The sequence below is a fragment of the Gobio gobio genome (genome assembly GCF_949357685.1).
Source record: "Gobio gobio genome assembly, chromosome: 8".
In the NCBI taxonomy this organism is placed as follows: Eukaryota; Metazoa; Chordata; class Actinopteri; order Cypriniformes; family Gobionidae; genus Gobio; species Gobio gobio.
This window is the reverse complement of record NC_137114.1, coordinates 17,358,241-17,381,307: the sequence shown is the minus strand read 5'-3', so window position 1 is coordinate 17,381,307 and position 23,067 is coordinate 17,358,241. Positions and strand designations below refer to the sequence as shown.

General features: G+C 34.6%; 1 protein-coding gene across 1 annotated transcript in view; it reads right to left on the bottom strand.

Moving 5' to 3' along the window:
- Nucleotides 1-9,546: 9,546 nt before the first annotated feature.
- The window catches only part of ccdc150 (coiled-coil domain containing 150), a gene marked incomplete at both ends in the record, with an annotated part of 25,689 nt that continues 12,168 nt past the window's right edge, over nucleotides 9,547-23,067 (bottom strand). The window contains 15 exons of the mRNA XM_079823280.1: nucleotides 9,547-9,681; nucleotides 9,974-10,111; nucleotides 11,631-11,717; nucleotides 11,765-11,854; nucleotides 13,266-13,397; nucleotides 15,523-15,591; nucleotides 15,713-15,850; nucleotides 15,974-16,088; nucleotides 18,080-18,204; nucleotides 18,291-18,363; nucleotides 20,842-20,966; nucleotides 21,082-21,147; nucleotides 22,590-22,688; nucleotides 22,873-22,956; nucleotides 23,031-23,057. Of these exons, the coding sequence (XP_079679406.1) occupies nucleotides 9,547-9,681; nucleotides 9,974-10,111; nucleotides 11,631-11,717; nucleotides 11,765-11,854; nucleotides 13,266-13,397; nucleotides 15,523-15,591; nucleotides 15,713-15,850; nucleotides 15,974-16,088; nucleotides 18,080-18,204; nucleotides 18,291-18,363; nucleotides 20,842-20,966; nucleotides 21,082-21,147; nucleotides 22,590-22,688; nucleotides 22,873-22,956; nucleotides 23,031-23,057 (1,503 nt within the window). The remainder of the gene's footprint in view (nucleotides 9,682-9,973; nucleotides 10,112-11,630; nucleotides 11,718-11,764; nucleotides 11,855-13,265; nucleotides 13,398-15,522; nucleotides 15,592-15,712; nucleotides 15,851-15,973; nucleotides 16,089-18,079; nucleotides 18,205-18,290; nucleotides 18,364-20,841; nucleotides 20,967-21,081; nucleotides 21,148-22,589; nucleotides 22,689-22,872; nucleotides 22,957-23,030; nucleotides 23,058-23,067) is intronic.

The following is a 23,067-nucleotide window of genomic DNA, read 5'->3' as shown; positions in this document are numbered from 1 at the left end:
CGATATTGTGTTATAAAGTCAGTACTCAGTGAAATAAACTCGATATTGTGTGTTATGAAGTCAGTACTGAGTGAAATAAACTCAAAATTGTGTGTTATAAAGTCGGTACTGAGTGAAATCAGTACTGAGTGCAATAAACTCAATATTGTGTGTTATAAAGTCAGTACTGAGTGAAATAAACTCGATATTGTGTGTTATAAAGTCAGTACTGAGTGAAAAAAACTCGATTTTGTGTGTTATAAAGTCAGTACTGAGTGAAAAAAACACGATATTGTGTTATAAAGTCAGTACTGAGTGAAATAAACTCGATATTGTGTTATAAAGTCAGTACTGATTGAAATAAACTCGATATTGTGTGTTATGAAGTCAGTACTGAGTGAAATAAACTCGAAATTGTGTGTTATAAAGTCAGTACTGAGTGAAATCAGTACCGAGTGAAATAAACTCGAAATTGTGTGTTATAAAGTTAGTACTGAGTGAAATAAACTCGATATTGTGTTATAAAGTCAGTACTGAGTGAAATAAACTCGATATTGTGTTATAAAGTCAGTACTGAGTGAAATAAACTCGATATTGTGTGTTATAAAGTCAGTACTGAGTGAAAAAAACTCGAAATTGTGTTATAAAGTCAGTACTGAGTGAAATAAACTCGATATTGTGTTATAAAGTCAGTACTGAGTGAAATAAACTCGATATTGTGTGTTATAAAGTCAGTACTGAGTGAAAAAAACTCGATATTGTGTTATAAAGTCAGTACTGAGTGAAATAAACTCGATATTGTGTTATAAAGTCAGTACTGAGTGAAATAAACTCGATATTGTGTGTTATAAAGTCAGTACTGAGTGAGATAAACTTGATATTGTGTTATAAAGTCAGTACTGAATTAAATAAACTCGATATTGTGTTATAAAGTCAGTACTGAGTGAAATAAACTCGATATTGTGTGTTATAAATTCAGTACCCAGTGAAATAAACTCGATATTGTGTGTTATGAAGTCAGTACTGAGTGAAATAAACTCGATATTGTGTTATAAAGTCAGTACTGAGTGAAATAAACTCGAAATTGTGTTATAAAGTCAGTACTGAGTGAAATAAACTCGGTATTGTGTGTTATAAAGTCAGTACTGAGTGAGATAAACTTGATATTGTGTTATAAAGTCAGTACTGAATTAAATAAACTCGATATTGTGTTATAAAGTCAGTACTGAGTGAAATAAACTCGGTATTGTGTGTTATAAAGTCAGTACTGAGTGAGATAAACTTGATATTGTGTTATAAAGTCAGTACTGAATTAAATAAACTCGATATTGTGTTATAAAGTCAGTACTGAGTGAAATAAACTCGATATTGTGTGTTATAAATTCAGTACCCAGTGAAATAAACTCAATATTGTGTGTTATGAAGTCAGTACTGAGTGAAATACGGTCGATATTGTGTTATAAAGTCAGTACTGAGTGAAATAAACTCGATATTGTGTGTTATAAAGTCAGTACTGAGTGAAATAAACTCAAAATTGTGTGTTATAAAGTCAGTACTGAGTGAAATAAACTCGATATTGTGTTATAAAGTCAGTACTGAGTGAAATAAACTCGATATTGTGTGTTATAAATTCAGTACCCAGTGAAATAAACTCGATATTGTGTGTTATAAAGTCAGTACTGAGTGAAATAAACTCGATATTGTGTGTTATAAAGTCAGTACTGAGTGAAAAAAACTCGAAATTGTGTTATAAAGTCAGTACTGAGTGAAATAAACTCGATATTGTGTTATAAAGTCAGTACTGAGTGAAATAAACTCGAAATTGTGTTATAAAGTCAGTACTGAGTGAAATAAACTCGATATTGTGTTATAAAGTCAGTACTGAGTGAAAAAAACTCGAAATTGTGTTATAAAGTCAGTACTGAGTGAAATAAACTTGATATTGTGTTATAAAGTCAGTACTGAGTGAAATAAACTTGATATTGTGTTATAAAGTCAGTACTGAGTGAAATAAACTCGATATTGTGTTATAAAGTCAGTACTGAGTGAAATAAACTCGATATTGTGTGTTATAAAGTCAGTACTGAGTGAAAAAAACTCGAAATTGTGTTATAAAGTCAGTACTGAGTGAAATAAACTCGATATTGTGTGTTATAAATTCAGTACCCAGTGAAATAAACTCGATATTGTGTGTTATGAAGTCAGTACTGAGTGAAATAAACTCGATATTGTGTTATAAAGTCAGTACTGAGTGAAATAAACTTGATATTGTGTGTTATAAAGTCAGTACTGAGTGAAAAAAACTCGAGATTGTGTTATAAAGTCAGTACTGAGTGAAATAAACTCGATATTGTGTTATAAAGTCAGTACTGAGTGAAATAAACTCGATATTGTGTGTTATAAAGTCAGTACTGAGTGAGATAAACTTGATATTGTGTTATAAAGTCAGTACTGAATTAAATAAACTCGAAATTGTGTTATAAAGTCAGTACTGAGTGAAATAAACTCGATATTGTGTGTTATAAAGTCAGTACTGAGTGAAATAAACTCGATATTGTGTGTTATAAATTCAGTACCCAGTGAAATAAACTCGATATTGTGTGTTATGAAGTCAGTACTGAGTGAAATAAACTCGATATTGTGTTATAAAGTCAGTACTGAGTGAAATAAACTTGATATTGTGTGTTATAAAGTCAGTACTGAGTGAAAAAAACTCGAGATTGTGTTATAAAGTCAGTACTGAGTGAAATAAACTCGATATTGTGTTATAAAGTCAGTACTGAGTGAAATAAACTCGATATTGTGTGTTATAAAGTCAGTACTGAGTGAGATAAACTTGATATTGTGTTATAAAGTCAGTACTGAATTAAATAAACTCGATATTGTGTTATAAAGTCAGTACTGAGTGAAATAAACTCGAAATTGTGTTATAAAGTCAGTACTGAGTGAAATAAACTCGATATTGTGTGTTATAAAGTCAGTACTGAGTGAGATAAACTTGATATTGTGTTATAAAGTCAATACTGAATGAAATAAACTCGATATTGTGTTATAAAGTCAGTACTGAGTGAAATAAACTCGATATTGTGTGTTATAAATTCAGTACCCAGTGAAATAAACTCGATATTGTGTGTTATGAAGTCAGTACTGAGTGAAATAAACTCAAAATTGTGTGTTATAAAGTCAGTACTGAGTGAAATACGGTCGATATTGTGTTATAAAGTCAGTACTGAGTGAAATAAACTCGATATTGTGTGTTATAAAGTCAGTACTGAGTGAAATAAACTCAAAATTGTGTGTTATAAAGTCAGTACTGAGTGAAATAAACTCGATATTGTGTGTTATAAATTCAGTACCCAGTGAAATAAACTCGATATTGTGTGTTATGAAGTCAGTACTGAGTGAAATAAACTCAAAATTGTGTGTTATAAAGTCAGTACTGAGTGAAATACGGTCGATATTGTGTTATAAAGTCAGTACTGAGTGAAATAAACTCGATATTGTGTGTTATAAAGTCAGTACTCAGTGAAATAAACTCGATATTGTGTGTTATAAAGTCAGTACTGAGTGAAATAAACTCGATATTGTGTGTTATAAAGTCAGTACTCAGTGAAATAAACTCGATATTGTGTGTTATAAAGTCAGTACTGAGTGAAATAAACTCGATATTGTGCTATAAAGTCAGTACTGAGTGAAATAAACTCGAAATTGTGTTATAGTCAGTACTGAGTGAAATAAACTCGATATTGTGTTATAAAGTCAGTACTGAGTGAAATAAACTCGATATTGTGTGTTATAAAGTCAGTATTGAGTGAAATAAACTCAATATTGTGTGTTATAAAGTCAGTACTGAGTGAAATAAACTCGATATTGTGTGTTATAAAGTCAGTACTGAGTGAAATAAACTCGATATTGTGTTATAAAGTCAGTACTGAGTGAAATAAACTCGATATTGTGTTATAAAGTCAGTACTGAGTGAAATAAACTCGATATTGTGTGTTATAAAGTCAGTACTGAGTGAAATAAACTCAATATTGTGTGTTATAAAGTCAGTACTGAGTGAAATAAATTCGATATTGTGTTATAAAGTCAGTACTGAGTGAAATAAACTCGATATTGTGTTATAAAGTCAGTACTGAGTGAAATAAACTCGATATTGTGTGTTATAAATTCAGTACCCAGTGAAATAAACTCGATATTGTGTGTTATGAAGTCAGTACTGAGTGAAATAAACTCAAAATTGTGTGTTATAAAGTCAGTACTGAGTGAAATACGGTCGATATTGTGTTATAAAGTCAGTACTGAGTGAAATAAACTCGATATTGTGTGTTATGAAGTCAGTACTGAGTAAAATAAACTCAAAATTGTGTGTTATAAAGTCAGTACTGAGTGAAATAAAGTCGATATTGTGTGTTATAAAGTCAGTACTCAGTGAAATAAACTCGATATTGTGTTATGAAGTCAGTACTGAGTGAAATAAACTCAAAATTGTGTGTTATAAAGTCAGTACTGAGTAGAATAAAGTCGATATTGTGTTATAAAGTCAGTACTGAGTGAAATAAACTCGAAATTGTGTGTTATAAAGTCAGTACTGAGTGAAATACACTCGATATTGTGTTATAAAGTCAGTACTGAGTGAAATAAACTCGATATTGTGTGTTATGAAGTCAGTACTGAGTGAAATAAACTCGATATTGTGTGTTATGAAGTCAGTACTGAGTGAAATAAACTCAAAATTGTGTGTTATAAAGTCAGTACTGAGTGAAATACGGTCGATATTGTGTTATAAAGTCAGTACTGAGTGAAATAAACTCGATATTGTGTGTTATAAAGTCAGTACTCAGTGAAATAAACTCGATATTGTGTGTTATAAAGTCAGTACTGAGTGAAATAAACTCGATATTGTGTGTTATAAAGTCAGTACTCAGTGAAATAAACTCGATATTGTGTGTTATAAAGTCAGTACTGAGTGAAATAAACTCGATATTGTGCTATAAAGTCAGTACTGAGTGAAATAAACTCGAAATTGTGTTATAGTCAGTACTGAGTGAAATAAACTCGATATTGTGTTATAAAGTCAGTACTGAGTGAAATAAACTCGATATTGTGTGTTATAAAGTCAGTATTGAGTGAAATAAACTCAATATTGTGTGTTATAAAGTCAGTACTGAGTGAAATAAACTCGATATTGTGTGTTATAAAGTCAGTACTGAGTGAAATAAACTCGATATTGTGTTATAAAGTCAGTACTGAGTGAAATAAACTCGATATTGTGTTATTAAGTCAGTACTGAGTGAAATAAACTCGATATTGTGTGTTATAAAGTCAGTACTGAGTGAAATAAACTCAATATTGTGTGTTATAAAGTCAGTACTGAGTGAAATAAATTCGATATTGTGTTATAAAGTCAGTACTGAGTGAAATAAACTCGATATTGTGTTATAAAGTCAGTACTGAGTGAAATAAACTCGATATTGTGTGTTATAAATTCAGTACCCAGTGAAATAAACTCGATATTGTGTGTTATGAAGTCAGTACTGAGTGAAATAAACTCAAAATTGTGTGTTATAAAGTCAGTACTGAGTGAAATACGGTCGATATTGTGTTATAAAGTCAGTACTGAGTGAAATAAACTCGATATTGTGTGTTATGAAGTCAGTACTGAGTAAAATAAACTCAAAATTGTGTGTTATAAAGTCAGTACTGAGTGAAATAAAGTCGATATTGTGTGTTATAAAGTCAGTACTCAGTGAAATAAACTCGATATTGTGTTATGAAGTCAGTACTGAGTGAAATAAACTCAAAATTGTGTGTTATAAAGTCAGTACTGAGTAGAATAAAGTCGATATTGTGTTATAAAGTCAGTACTGAGTGAAATAAACTCGAAATTGTGTGTTATAAAGTCAGTACTGAGTGAAATACACTCGATATTGTGTTATAAAGTCAGTACTGAGTGAAATAAACTCGATATTGTGTGTTATGAAGTCAGTACTGAGTGAAATAAACTCGATATTGTGTGTTATAAAGTCAGTACTGAGTGAAATAAACTCGATATTGTGTTATAAAGTCAGTACTCAGTGAAATAAACTCGATATTGTGTGTTATAAAGTCAGTACTGAGTGAAATAAACTCGATATTGTGTGTTATAAAGTCAGTACTGAGTGAAATAAACTCAATATTGTGCTATAAAGTCAGTACTGAGTGAAATAAACTCGAAATTGTGTTATAAAGTCAGTACTGAGTGAAATAAACTCGATATTGTGTGTTATAAAGTCAGTACTGAGTGAAATAAACTCAATATTGTGTGTTATAAAGTCAGTACTGAGTGAAATAAACTCAATATTGTGCTATAAAGTCAGTACTGAGTGAAATAAACTCGAAATTGTGTTATATAGTCAGTACTGAGTGAAATAAACTCGATATTGTGTGTTATAAAGTCAGTACTGAGTGAAATAAACTCGATATTGTGTGTTATAAAGTCAGTACTGAGTGAAATAAACTCGATATTGTGTGTTATAAAGTCAGTACTGAGTGAAATAAACTCGATATTGTGTGTTATAAAGTCAGTACTGAGTGAAATAAACTCGATATTGTGTTATAAAGTCAGTACTGAGTGAAATAAACTCGATATTGTGTGTTATAAAGTCAGTATTGAGTGAAATAAACTCAATATTGTGTGTTATAAAGTCAGTACTGAGTGAAATAAACTCGATATTGTGTGTTATAAAGTCAGTACTGAGTGAAATAAACTCGATATTGTGTTATAAAGTCAGTACTGAGTGAAATAAACTCGATATTGTGTTATAAAGTCAGTACTGAGTGAAATAAACTCGATATTGTGTGTTATAAAGTCAGTACTGAGTGAAATAAACTCAATATTGTGTGTTATAAAGTCAGTACTGAGTGAAATAAATTCGATATTGTGTTATAAAGTCAGTACTGAGTGAAATAAACTCGATATTGTGTTATAAAGTCAGTACTGAGTGAAATAAACTCGATATTGTGTGTTATAAATTCAGTACCCAGTGAAATAAACTCGATATTGTGTGTTATGAAGTCAGTACTGAGTGAAATAAACTCAAAATTGTGTGTTATAAAGTCAGTACTGAGTGAAATACGGTCGATATTGTGTTATAAAGTCAGTACTGAGTGAAATAAACTCGATATTGTGTGTTATGAAGTCAGTACTGAGTAAAATAAACTCAAAATTGTGTGTTATAAAGTCAGTACTGAGTGAAATAAAGTCGATATTGTGTGTTATAAAGTCAGTACTCAGTGAAATAAACTCGATATTGTGTTATGAAGTCAGTACTGAGTGAAATAAACTCAAAATTGTGTGTTATAAAGTCAGTACTGAGTAGAATAAAGTCGATATTGTGTTATAAAGTCAGTACTGAGTGAAATAAACTCGAAATTGTGTGTTATAAAGTCAGTACTGAGTGAAATACACTCGATATTGTGTTATAAAGTCAGTACTGAGTGAAATAAACTCGATATTGTGTGTTATGAAGTCAGTACTGAGTGAAATAAACTCGATATTGTGTGTTATAAAGTCAGTACTGAGTGAAATAAACTCGATATTGTGTTATAAAGTCAGTACTCAGTGAAATAAACTCGATATTGTGTGTTATAAAGTCAGTACTGAGTGAAATAAACTCGATATTGTGTGTTATAAAGTCAGTACTGAGTGAAATAAACTCAATATTGTGCTATAAAGTCAGTACTGAGTGAAATAAACTCGAAATTGTGTTATAAAGTCAGTACTGAGTGAAATAAACTCGATATTGTGTGTTATAAAGTCAGTACTGAGTGAAATAAACTCAATATTGTGTGTTATAAAGTCAGTACTGAGTGAAATAAACTCAATATTGTGCTATAAAGTCAGTACTGAGTGAAATAAACTCGAAATTGTGTTATATAGTCAGTACTGAGTGAAATAAACTCGATATTGTGTGTTATAAAGTCAGTACTGAGTGAAATAAACTCGATATTGTGTGTTATAAAGTCAGTACTGAGTGAAATAAACTCGATATTGTGTGTTATAAAGTCAGTACTGAGTGAAATAAACTCGATATTGTGTGTTATAAAGTCAGTACTGAGTGAAATAAACTCAATATTGTGTGTTATAAAGTCAGTACTGAGTGAAATAAATTCGATATTGTGTTATAAAGTCAGTACTGAGTGAAATAAACTCGATATTGTGTTATAAAGTCAGTACTGAGTTAAATAAACTCGATATTGTGTTATAAAGTCAGTACTGAGTGAAATAAACTCGATATTGTGTGTTATAAAGTCAGTACTGAGTGAAATAAACTCGATATTGTGTTATAAAGTCAGTACTGAGTCAAATAAACTCGATATTGTGTGTTATAAAGTCATTACTGAGTGAAAAAAACTCAATATTGTGTTATAAAGTCAGTACTGAGTGAAATAAACTCGATATTGTGTTGTAACTAGTGTTGGGAGTAACGCGTTACAAAAGTAATGCATTACAGTAACATGTTACATACAATTTTATATATTACAACATATTTTTGCTGTAGCGCAGTAGTAGGCATTACTAATCAATTTTCAGTAATATTTTACTCTGTACATGTTCAGTAACGCTCGCATTACTACACACTTTTAGCCCAACATTTAATTGCTCAAAAAAACAAGAAAGAAAAACCAGCAAGACCGCGAGACATTAACAAATGAACAAAAAAAGTAAGTTATTACCTGTTCGTGGTCAGTCAAAGTTAGTAAGTAAAGACTAAATGACAGCTTCTGATATATTTGTAGAGCAATTTATTTCATTCATCTCCCTCTTGCTGGTGTACCTTTATATTGTGTGACATATTGGATTTTTAAATTTATTTTGATGAGTCAAAATTATTTTGAAAATGATCAAAAATTAAAATGATCTATATATTTTTTTTAAATTTCATGGTGGAAACAAGCTCACATACTGTAACTATAAACAGCAAATAAGAACCAGAGGAGCCGTCCACATTTTTAGCCAAAGTATGCATGCTATTTTGCACTTATAAATAATAATAATTATATTACAATATGGTCTTTGCAGATTCAAGTGGCTTTATTGACATTACAAAAAGTGATATTGCAATAAAAGCTATTATATAAATATAATACCTAAATATACAAATACAAAAACTAACAGCAAGACTTCAGTTATAGTTGTTTTTGCAGGTGTAGGAGTTTGACCCTGCATTGTTGCGGCAGGCTGCAGGGAAATAACATGGCTATCATGACTCATTTGTGAGTAATTAGGCCATTTGGTCATAAAGTACCGCTCTGTTTTTCATTTCATGAGCAGCAGGACCATCTTCTCATTGTTGTCACAACTCTTTGTCTTTCTACACCCACACATTATGTATTTTTGCTAGTGCCCTTTTTATTTTCAAGTAATGACAAAAGCATTGATACGTTTCAATTCATTTGTTAAATATGCTTGATATTTACCACCATACAAACACGCCTACTGTAGATATTTCATTACATACTGAAGCCTTTCTCCATGATCTATGAGTTGTTGATGCACTTCTCCATGACCCCTGGAGGCTGTTATCAGGTGGTCAGTGTGCGCACGCGTCTTGTGGGTTTGTAACTGCCGGCGATGAGTCCCAGCTCTTTCTTGATCTCCCAGCGCTGTAATGCTGATGCCCAGGGCTCCAGTTTAGGGTCATAAAAGCAAACGTGGGTCTAACAACAAAGTACAACCTTCAGGTCAGACATAAAACACACAAACCTGACATAAAAGTTTTCAATTCTTTCAAAAAATTGTACTGACCCCAAACTTTTGAACAGTAGTGTATATATAATCTAAGAAATCATTTTAAATGCAATTTTAAGAAAATAAATTTTAAAAAGTATTTGAATTTAGATGCAACTGGACAGTTGATCACACATTGATCCCTAGGGCCCTTACTAATGGATTTTGTACAAATATAATGTACAATAATTTCATTTATATTACATGCGACTCATTTGCTACCTGAGCAGGAGTGGACAATGTGCCGTCTTTCCCCGTCCTCCATAAGCTTTCTCCGACTTCCTGTGGCTCAGCCTCGCCATTAAAGCTCTCTGATTCAGAGCGGAGCCCTCTGTGGTCCTCATCCATGTTCTCTGTGATCTGAGGAACAGAGAAGCGGGATAGAAACAAAGGAATCAAATCAAAGGCAGAAGAAATTTCCATCCTCCGGAGAGCTTGCATGATTTCAACACTGGCTGTGATCAGAAAAGGAGGCGGCAATCTAAATTCTGACATGGTTTTGAGCATCAATGTCAGGAGGAGATGATCATTACTGGAAATATCACAGCATTCAGATTCAGTTTAAAGGGATAGTTTACTCAAAAATAAAACACCTGTCATTATACACTCACCTAAAGGATTATTAGGAACACCTGTTCATTTTCTCATTAATGCAATTATCTAAACAACCAATCACATGGCAGTTGCTTCAATGCATTTAGGGGTGTGGTCCTGGTCAAGACAATCTCCTGAACTCCAAACTGAATGTCAGAATGGGAAAGAAAGGTGATTTAAGCAACTTTGAGCGTGGCATGGTTGTTGGTGCCAGACGGGCCGGTCTGAGTATTTCACAATCTGCTCAGTTACTGGGATTTTCACGCACAACCATTTCTAGGGTTTACAAAGAATGGTGTGAAAAGGGAAAAACATCCAGTATGCGGCAGTCCTGTGGGCAAAATGCCTTGTTGATGCTAGAGGTCAGAGGAGAATGGGCCGACTGATTCAAGCTGATAGAAGAGCAACTTTGACTGAAATAACCACTCGTTACAACCGAGGTATGCAGCAAAGCATTTGTGAAGCCACAACACGCACAACCTTGAGGCGGATGGGCTACAACAGCAGAAGACCCCAGCGGGTACCACTCATCTCCACTACAAATAGGAAAAAGAGGCTACAATTTGCACAAGCTCACCAAAATTGGACAGTTGAAGACTGGAAAAATGTTGCCTGGTCTGATGAGTCTCGATTTCTGTTGAGACATTCAGATGGTAGAGTCAGAATTTGGCGTAAACAGAATGAGAACATGGATCCATCATGCCTTGTTACCACTGTGCAGGCTGCTGGTGGTGGTGTAATGGTGTGGGGGATGTTTTCTTGGCACACTTTAGGCCCCTTAGTGCCAATTGGGCATCGTTTAAATGCCACGGCCTACCTGAACATTGTTTCTGACCATGCCCATCCCTTTATGACCACCATGTACCCATCCTCTGATGGCTACTTCCAGCAGGATAATGCACCATGTCACAAAACTCGAATCATTTCAGATTGGTTTCTTGAACATGACAATGAGTTCACTGAACTAAAATGGCCCCCACAGTCACCAGATCTCAACCCAATAGAGCATCTTTGGGATGTGGTGGAACGGGAGCTTTGTGCCCTGGATGTGCATCCCACAAATCTCCATCAACTGCAAGATGCTATCCTATCAATATGGGCCAACATTTCTAAAGAATGCTTTCAGCACCTTGTTGAATCAATGCCACGTAGAATTAAGGCAGTTCTGAAGGCGAAAGGGGGTCAAACACAGTATTAGTATGGTGTTCCTAATAATCCTTTAGGTGAGTGTATGTCCCTAGTACTATTGCTAATGTATAAATGGATGGAAATGAGGTTGGTTTACCTGCTGTGACTCAAGACAAACTTCCTGGAGTCTCACTTCTGCCTCATCTCTCTCGTCCTGGAGCCATTTCAATCTCTCTTCCAGGTGCTGTAGACAAACACAAGCACAAAACCCCTGATCACTTATTTACATACTGCCATTTCTCCAGCACTTTGTTGGTCTTGCAGTATTGATGCCTTGAAGGGCGTAACAGACAGGAAGAAGGGAACAGTAGCTTGGTGATACTGCAAAAAATGGGAGACATGGAGAGAGAATCCCAAGGCAAACAGAAAATAAAAGAAAGAAGAAAGGATAGACATGGGCAGAAAAGGAAGATGGGTATTTATGGCTCCTGATCCTCCAAGTGAACACGTCAAGATGTAATATCACATGGACCACATGCTACCACTGGGAGATATCATTAGGAAGCATGGCATTAGTTTTCATTGTTATGCTGAAGATACTCAGCTCTATATTTCTTCACGCCCTGACGAAATTTACCAATTCTCAACCACCCTTTTTTAAGATGTACCTTTTGGAAAAAGGCTTTTTGAAGACCAAATCTTGTATTTTATAAAGACTTTTTTTAAAAGAAAATGCTTTTATTTTCATATTGCATATTTGTCATATTTAAATTTTTGTATTGAAAGTAGGGACGCACCAATATGACAATTTTGGCCGATACGATAACCGATAATTCTTTATATTTGAAAGCTGATAACAGATATATGGGTACTAAATACAAATTTTGATAAACTTCACTCGATGCTCGATAGCTAATCTTGTATTTAGTAATGAGTTTACGGTCTCAATCGCTATATCACTGTCACAAAAGCATATAATGGTAGTGACGATTCTCTTTGAACAATCAGTGATCTGCAGTGTTTAGATGTCACTCTTTAGAACCGTACCAAACTGTACAATGCAGTGGCAACGGGAGCCGTACCAAATTGTACCATGCAGTGGAAAAGCACCAAAAAGTGAGCCATACCGATAGCCTGGATGCCAGCCGAATTTAGCCCCGCCCACAACATTTGAGGCCAGGAAGTTCGGTCTGGACTTGAGCCGTTGTGAAGCAACTATGCCCGAACAGGAGCTGTTCGGACCAATCAAATTGTCAGGGCGAGCTTTATACGATGATGGACAGATGGTCAACAGTAACGTAATCATCCACGTCATCAAAGACCGCTGGGGTTGAATTCGTTCTAATCCTAAACGGAGAACTTGTTCGTTCGCACCTTTACTATTTCTCTCAGAAATGATGATCGTGTTGGTCAGTACTCCGTGTATCCTTAAATTCTTTTAACAACACCGGCAAAGATCGTTTACACTCATCTTCTTCTGTACCATAACTGACATGTTTTTTCATGTTTAATACTGTAAAGCAGCATGGTTTAAAGCAATCATTGTAGGCCTATAAAGTGCTATATAAATAAATGGAACGTGAGTTTACTTGTGTTGAATTGCAGAGCTTGCAGCACATATTTGCATATTCATCTAAACATCGCTCTAAGCAGCCTGAACGCCATCTGGATGTTCGCTAACAGAATACAGCTGCTCATGTATTTCGAACTTCTTTTTACCCCAAAGCGAAGAACGAAAAATAACTTTGCCATGTGTATATTGGGGCCTTAAGGTGAAAAAGCGAGTGCTGACCTGACATTTCTCCTGAAGGCTGTTATTGAGATCTCTTTCGGCCTGTAGCTCTCCGTGCTGAGTGGAGGACAGACACTGCAGCTCAGACTGGAGAGAAGCCATCTCAGAACGCATCTGCAGCAGAGACTGAGACTGAAACACACACATAACAAACTGGGAGTCAGACTCAGGACGTTCACTAGTTGTCCAGCATGTAAGTAAGTGAGGTTATATTTTTTCGTAGCAACATTTTTTAAGCAACCATGCTTTAAAGAGGATGAACTTAGAAATGCAACTTTTATGCTAACTTTTTAAGCTTTATAAATTATTAAAGTAGTGCTGGTGTACTAAATTCTCTGCCTTAAAAGATAAATATCGATCAAGACAATTGTGGTGGCACTTCAAGTTCAATGATCTTATTATTATGCACATACTTTTTTTTTTCCATAGGAACTATGAATAACAGTATACATTAGATTCAAAACCACTCTACATATATCAAAATTAAAAAATTGTGCTCAGCATAATACATATAGTGAAATTGATTATACAAATATGACTATAATAAATACACCTCAAATAGCAATTTTTCATCAATTTTTATAATGTATGAAATATTAAGTGACTAAAAAAGTTATTCTTGCCATTACTTTATCGAGCAAATAAAGTGTGTTGTGACATACATTTATACATACATTTACATTTATAATAATAATAATTATTATTATTATAAAACTGTGATTTAATAATGTAATACGATGTGGGTATATTTTATATAGTATTACATGATTATTATAAATACCGGGATATATTTGTATATTTATGTTAATGAGGAGTATTACATTGCATTATTGTGTTTATTGAGATGGTCATAATGTAATTGGGTATTTTGTTTCTAAAATATTATAATATCACATAAATTATTAGTAATTTAACAGACAATGACAGAAGCTATATGGTGTAATATAAATGAATTGGGGGTGGAAGTAAATAAGTTCTACTTCTTTCCACTCCCTTTCGAGCAAGTATGTGTGTGTATATGTATATATGGGATATAAGCTATTATATTTTTCTATGTATATTGTATATATATATATATATATATATATATTTTTTTTTTTTTTTTTTTTTTGCTCGAAATAAACTTCAATCAATCAAAAAAACATGAAGGCTAACATTTTAGAAACGAGGGGCCATTTAATGACACCGTTTTTTGGACGTTCATTTACACGACAATGGGGTTTTGGGGGCCCGAAAATGCACACTTTTGAAAACAAGATTTCATATGGCAATTTTTTAAAACTCTTCTTTATATATCTCCATATAAATTACAAACATGTGATTTTGTGAAAACGGTGACATCATGTGTATTATGTGTTGAGTCTGTAGGAGAGTAGTGTTACTTTGCAAAGTGACATCGCCAACTACTGGCCTGGAATAAACAATACAGAGTTTTTTGTCGTTTTCTCAGATCCGTTTGAACGGGGATCGTTTGACAGCGTTGTCATCTGTACGTGAAAAAAGCTTAGGAAAAAACGTTTCTGTTTTTAGCACATCGTTGTCGTAACATCCTCGCTTGAAAGTTCTTTTACTTATTGATTGCGTGGATAATCCACAAGGGGGAAGTAGATCCTGCAGTAGATCCTATAGGAACGTTTTTGAGAAAAGAACTGATTATGTAAATGTAGATGCCTTAGAAAGACATCAAATATGATACATACCTCTTTATGGATTTAAAACAGAGTAGTCATTCAAAAATCCACTAGTAAAAACAACTAGTAGGGTTGGCTATCGGGTTTCTCTTTGTCTTTTGTTGTTTGATCAACGTTATTATAGAGATGACAGCAGGTTTACTAGGCTTCTGTCACTTTAAGAGTTGCACGGATCCAATATACTGTTACACGTGTTTTCTTTGTCAACAGTTAACTTTCACAATCAACATTTTTGTGTGTATTTGTCCGTTCAAGTGCAAAAAGACGCAGAAGAGAAGTAACGCACTATTAAGTATGAGAGGCGGCTTTCTGTGCGCACGTTTTGGATGTAAGAAGAAAACAGTGTGCAAGTCATCTTACATTTGAATGGTTTAAAATCACATTTAAATGCACACACAGAAATGATAAGCAGAATCTAAATCTGTGTTTTGTATCATATCACCGGTTCTAAAATGGAACCGGTTCTCGATACCCATCTCTACCAACTAGTGGAGTATGATAATATCCATAAGAGGAAGTTGAAGTACTTGTGCATAAATGTTTGTATGTAAAGTTTGGATGCACACCTGCTCATAACTCCTCCTCTTATATTCATCCTTAGCTTCTTCAAGACTTTCAATTTCTGCTTCCAAATCCTGTTGGAAGAGGCAAGACGATACAATAAACTGTGTTTGTGTGTGTTCTGGGGTGTTAGTATAACAGAATGAGCCTGTATCCAGCACAGAGATGAGGTAAACCATGGGTGAAGTGACACACCTTGATTCTCAGAGAGTGGTTCAGAGACTTCTGATTGGACACCAGCTTCTCCAGCTCAGACACCTTCTCTTGTAACTTCTGATTGGCTTGTGAGAGGTCACCTGACTTTGCTAATGCATCATTTAGTGCCTTCTTCAGCTATATAGAAAACAGTGCAAGTCAAAGTTATGTATAAAGTAAGTAGATAAAAGTGCTGTACATTAAAATCTTCAGCAAGACAACTAATTGACATAAAACAAATAAACATGTATTTAATATTACCCTCTGTACTGACTTCCTCCTAGAGTCTTTTTCTCTGTCGAGCAGTTTCCCGAGGGAATCTACACAGTCCGTCAATCGACGAATCTCTGTCCTTGCCTCTTTAAGCTCCGCCTCCCTGCTGATGCAATCATGTATAACATGAATGAACCCAAGAAAACAACTGGGTCCTTTTATTTGTAAATGGTTGGATCCTAGTAAATACATAATACATGCATCATTTTTGGGACGCACAATATATCTGTAATATATCAGTTATCGACCATAACAATATTAAAGAGCACCTATCATGGAATTTTGAAATTTACCTTTCATGTAGTGTGTGACATAGATCTAAGTGAACAAAAACATCCTGCATAGTTTGAAATATGACAGTGCACCGCATATATAGTTATTTTCTTTCAAAAGTAAGAGTCGACTGAGTCATTTTTAAGAATCGTTAGAAGACCGAAGCTTTTTCTCTGACTAGATGACGTCAACTTGTCAAGTTATTTGAATACGATACGCCCACTTATTGCGCTCCAAGACGCCAGTGAAAACTAGAAAACATCATGGCCACGAGACCCCTGTGTTCTGAAGTGCGACTCAAAAGCAAACTTCTTTCATCTGCCCAAGGATGAGCATTTGAAGACTAAGTGGCTTGAAGACAAACCATACATCGTCGCGATTGAGTGTTTATTAGTCGTCAAATGTATGTTTCGCGATCTCAGGAAGCTTTTATTATGGACTTCTATTATGGCACATGGTATCTTCTTCGTCTGTCTGTACATGGACTACATGTGCACAGAGCGCCCTCCGGCTGCCAGTATGAATTGAAAACAACACATAAGAGACTCAATCGCTCATGATTAGGCTATATCTGCGCATTTTGAGGAAGTATTGAATAAAAAAATACTCCTCTGTTTAGAAATTTGACACAGACATATGAGAATCTATCAATATGTCTCCTCATCTGCACACTTTTGCACTAAAAGCCCTGAGGGATGTTGATTTGTCGCGAGTCTTCGTGAGGAGAATAGAGGAGTTTTTTTTATGAATGAGAGCAGCTGAGGCTCATATTACAATCAAACAGTACCGACGCAGTTTTCATATTCATAACTCCTGACACATATTAACAAATTACTGTCACTATAAGACTTTGATGGGCGTTCCGTTTCCGAAAATATCTGCACAGACCATAGACGGCACAGACTATACCAATCACAACTGACTGGGTCATCTGACCAATCACCACAGATTAGCGTCACGTAAAGGCGGGGTTTTGAAAAGTGAATCAATAAAGGAATCATTTGAGAATCGCTGTCAAAACAGGTAAAAATAAATGCATATTATAAGAAAACTAAAGTCTTTTTTGTCATTGCATGCATGCAAAACTGTTGTTGGGGACTTCTAAAACAATATTTGGAACATTTTAAATGCCATGATAGGTACTCTTTAAAGATTTTTACATTTTAATTAGTTGATATTGCCTCTATATCAGTCAGTATTGGATATTTAATTGTGCACTCTCATTTATCCTATGTTTACATTTATATTAAATTAAGTGTAATCTCATATCTTAAAATAATTAAGTATATAATAATTATAATGTTGCGATGCCTAAATTTGTAGCTAACTTGTAGCATTTGAAACAACTTCTAGTTTTTAGTGTTTTATTTTTACGTATCAGTATCGGTCAGCATTTTGGTAACACTTTAGTTTAGGGTCAAATTCTCTCTATATTAACTAATTGTTTATTAGCATGCATATTAGTAGGATATTGTCTGTTTATTAGTAGCTACTTATAAAGCACATATTAATGCCTTATTCTGCATACCCATATTCTACATCCCTTCATCCTAACCAATACCTAAACTTAACAACTACCTTACTAACTATTAATAATTAGGAGTTTATTGAGGCAAAAGTCGTAGTTAATAGTTAGTTAAGTGAGAATTGGACCCTAAATTAAAGTGTGACCAAAATACCGGTGCATCTCTAAGTACAGTATAACATACATCGTAATGTCAAGTGACATTAATGAACCCAATGAAGTAGCAAAAATGAACAATGCAGAATCATGTTTTATCAGCAGTTTAGACTATACTGTTGATACTCATGTTCCCTCACCTCTCGCTGAGGGTGTTCAGTTTCTCCTGTGCGTTTTGTTTTTCCCGTAAGGCCTGCTCTAAACTCTGGGCAAGTTTCCTGTTGTCCAGCTGTGCTTCATCAAGTACTTTTTGCACAGATTCCACCTTCAACGTGAGCGTGTAAAAATATGTAAACGCCTTGATCACATCTCTTATTTATTTGGTCATCAGTGTGTTTGTGTGCGTTTCACCTTCTCGTTATTGGTTGTGTTGTGATTTTCTACTTCAGCTTCAAGCCTCTGAATCTCTTTTACAGCCTGCAGTCTGACAAACACACACAACATAATAATGATTACCACAGACAAACATTGACCTATAAATGGAAGTCTATGCAGCAAGACTTGAACAAACGAATAAAGCACTTTACTAATTGTTCCACACAAAAAAGTGCAGTGCATTTTATAGTTCATCTCAGTACAATCAAATGTCTTGCTCCATGGATTTCCAAGTGCTTTACAGTAAACATGTTTTTTCTTGTTTTAACAAATTAGGGGGGGGCTATATGTAAGACTTTATGTATTAATTGCTTTTTTTATTGGCAACAGTTTGTAATAAAACATAAAAAAATAAGATCATCCCCGACTACCTTGGTTGTCTATGAAAGCCTGTTGAATTCAAAGACAAATGAAACGAATGCTTAAACAATGTACAGGATAATGAAGAAAGAGCCATTCTGTACTGTAATAATGTGTCATGTGAAAAAAAGCGACTGTAACTATTATAACATAGCCAGATCTATATAGTCTATAGTCTCAAATAAACGTTTTAATCATAACAGTGTAATTTTAATGAATCACAGAGCTGGACAAACAGATCCACATCGCGATGATCAGATGCTTTCTGAGCTGCTGTTTTCTCACCACTGTCATTTTTGTTGTGTGTTTATTTTGTTATCGAGAGGAAAATGTGCAGCACATATTTAAATATTCATCTAAACATAGTTCTCAGTAGAGTGGACGGCGTCTGGATGTTCGATAACAGCATTTCGCTGCAATGGTATTCCCAACTTCTTTTTACTTCTAAGCAAAGAATGAAAAAGAACTTCGCTGTGAATAAATCAGGCCTTGAATCACGTTCAGTTTCTTGTACATTACGTGTGAACGAGCGTGAGCGCGATCAGTAAGTTGTTGGCTGCATTTATGGGTCACACTCAGGACCTTCGGGTCAAAAATGACCCGGAGGGGCGGGATTAAGATAAAAAAGATTTGAGTAAAATCAATGAAATATATTTTTGTTCAATAATATTTTTTATTTTATATTTTGGTGTTTTGAGATAATTTTCTGATATATAATTAATATTTATGCAATAATTATGACCCATTTATATATATAATTAATTTTTTATTTTTATTAAAGCTGTATTTCATTTTAGAGTCAAGCCTAGGCCTCATGAAAGCAATTTTTTAAATGAGATCGGTGCCATCCGGTGGACACATTGAGCATTTTTATCACACAATAGAACATTTTTACCACTAAAGTGGATCTTGAGACTTTGCGTTTTTTTTTTTTAAATCTTACAAATCGTAGCTTCATCGGAATGGTCCGAAACTTGGTGACTTTATTGGTACTTGGTATATTAACACCCCAAAAAATTGGGGATGGGATTTGAAAAGTCTAAGTGGTCGTAAAAAATACTCACACTCAGGACCTTCGGGTCAAAAATGACCCCCGTAGGAAATGAATGGGAAATTGGCAAAAATATGAAAATACAGAGTTTTTTTGTGCATACAATCTACAAACTAGCCAGGATGCAGAAAAAAAGGACTCAACAGTGCAGGGGTGAATCTCTAAAACATCAAGAGTGCAAAACAGACAAAATAACTCACACACACACTTATACACACAAAAACACAAGCACACATAGTTTTTTTTGACCCAAGACTTTTCACATCCTGTCCCCAATTTTTGGGGGTGTTCATATACCAAGTACCAATAAAGTCACCAAGTTTCGGACCATTCCAAATGAAGCTACGATTTAAAAAAAAAATTATAAAACGCTTCGGGTCATTTTTGACCCAAAGTACCCCAGAGGGTTAATAGCCAACAGTGTAATAACAAGGGTTTCCGAATTCTACATATAGGCCCTTAATAAGGACAAGTTGAAATTATTTAAAAGTCGGCATGAAACGAAAGTTGTGATCACGTTTTATTCCCTGTTGTGACGTATATCTGAGTGAAACGGCTTCTCGAAAAAGAACAAATGTAGGGCGGGACTTGATTTTGTTCACTGAGAATTGATTGGATGGTTGTGGTTTGCTATTGTTGGATCTGATGTGAGTGACAGGTTGCCCTGCCCTCACGTCATCAGAGAAGAGATGAGCTGCAAGAGGGAGGGGAAGTTATTTTGATTGAAGATTATGAGGGACCATGAATTAAAAAATAATAATAATGTGAACGGATACATCATTTACAATAAATACTGCAATATCACATAAAAAAAACAAGAATGGACTTAATGGTGACCTTAAAGATGCACTCAATTTCTCCCTCATTTCATCCCAAAACATTTTACACACACACACACACACAGTTAAAAAACTCTACTCACTTTTCACCCATATTATAGGACACTTTCACTCATGGAATAAATCAATCATGGCTGACTGTGAATACAGCACTTCTACAATGCAACTGGGACCTGAAAACTTTTATGTAATTCTGCATCCAAGTCAAAAGTGCAAGACTTCTGATATTTAAATCAGACATGTGTCCTCTTAGTTTCTTTCTCTCTCACACACACACCTCTCTCTCCTGAGTGCGTGTAGTTCCTGTGCTCTTTCTCTCAGCTCTGCATGCAGTGTTTGTGTGTTCTGCTGCAGACGAGCGCGAGACAACAGTACATTCTCCACAGTCTGCGCCATTTCATTCTGTTACACACACACACAAAAAAACACACACACACACACAGACTTGGTCATAAGAATGCGATCTTTTGTTAAAAAAATTCATTGCTTTCATTTCGCTTTGTTTTGAAACACTCACGGTGCCTCTGTGCTGTTGCTGCAGTGCACCGAGTTGCTCTTTCAGAGTCTGATTTTCTCTCTGCATCTGAGAACGAGTGTTAAAAATTCAGTGGTCCACTTATAACGTTTAGCCATCATTTTGTTTCATATCGCATATTTTGCAGTTTTTAAGTGCTCCATCATTCAATAACAGCCTCTACAACGCCACATTTCATTGCGACAGTCAGATGCATAAAACAATCAGCACTGAAATCAGAGCCTCTGTCCTGCTGCTTGTATTACTTTATTGTGATTCGGCAAGGCGAGATTATGAACACAGAAATGGATGTTGTTAAATGTGGGCAGTCATATGATACTGTTTTGTTTTCTGATGTCGGGAATCTAGGGATGCACATTATAACGGTTCCATATGGGTTACCTGTTAATCAGTATAGTGACGCTCATTTCTGCTATTACACTAATCATTTATTAACACTGTTGAATATTAATGAATATTCATTTTCATTCTATATTGTATAGTACTATGTACTATTGTGCAGTATAATGTATGTCTTAATGTAATAATACTACTACTAATAACAACAATACAATAATTATTCAATCTTTATTTTTAAAGGAATAAATCACACAATTTTTCCTCCATGTTTTAATTTTAACAGTTTATTTTTAATATCCGTTGATTAAGAATAAATTAATGCTTTATGCCTTAATTTGTTTAACAAAAACTAAAACACTCAACAGAATTTATCTAAAAAAAAACACGTAATTCATAGGGCCCTATTATTGTAAACAAGTAAATAATTTGTGTTTATTTCATATCTCTCTTTATTCTATTGCATTTATTTCTGCTGTTGTTTGAAATTTGTATCTGCATTTTATTACTGTATTTTACTTGTTTTTTATTAAACTAAATTTGCTAGATTTTTGTTTTTATATGCTGTCAATTACAGTTCTTAGAGATGCACTGATTCCGATTTTCTTTCAAATAAAAATTAAAAGTTGTTTTAAATGCTACAAGTTTACTACAAATTTCAGCACCATAACATTATAATACACAGTATGAAAGTTTTAGTGTTTTTAAACGTTAACTTTAAGTGATCATTCATTTAATATACAGGAATTTAGGCATCTTTGCTGCTTAGTTTGTATTTATAAAAAAACTTATTTTTGGATGGGGAGGAAGTACAGCAAACTATTTGATCTCAAAAGATATATGTAAATTGCATTCCTCATGATTTGAGCCCTTTAATAAACAAGCAGTCAGAGTTTTCATCTGCAAATCTATTTGTTCTTCTTGTCAGAAGTAGCATGAGTGCTTGGACTACATCAGAAATAGAACAGGTTCAAGTCGGGGATTTGTCGTATCGCGTTGCGCCTCTTCCAGTGTCGTCACTGATTAATGGGATCTATCTGCTTTTGTCGTGTTGCACGGCTTGCGTCTGGTGTAAACACGGTGTCACACACCTGAGTGACTCACAGCTTGTGAAACAGCAGTGGTCTGTTAGACAGAGGAGCGTGTGTGTTTACCTGTGTGTAACTGTTCTGCAGTTTAGTGTTAGTCTGACAGTGTTGAGTACAGTCTGCTTTCAATGTCTTTAGGTCAGCTGCCATCTGCTGCACTCGTGCCTGTGTAAACACACACACATAAACACACACTGTCTATAAGAAGCCTGGTGTGCTTTTTCTGTATGATGTGCGTGTTCATCATATGATTGAGCATCATTGTATGTCACACTGTAAAATGTGTGCAATAAATCCATATGCATACGAAATGTGTGTGTGTGTGTGTGTGTGTGTGTGTGTAACAGACCTGCAACTTGCCCTTCTCGTAGGCCAGTTTGTTCTTGCTGTCTGTCAACTCCCATAGCATCTGTTCTACCTGACGGTGAGTTACCTGGGAGAGAAAGAGAGTTACAAGCGCATCTTCTTTTGACGTGCATCTGACTCAATGATCTTTTGATCTCAGACCTGCTGATGCTCCATGGCTGCCAGGCTCTCCATTAGC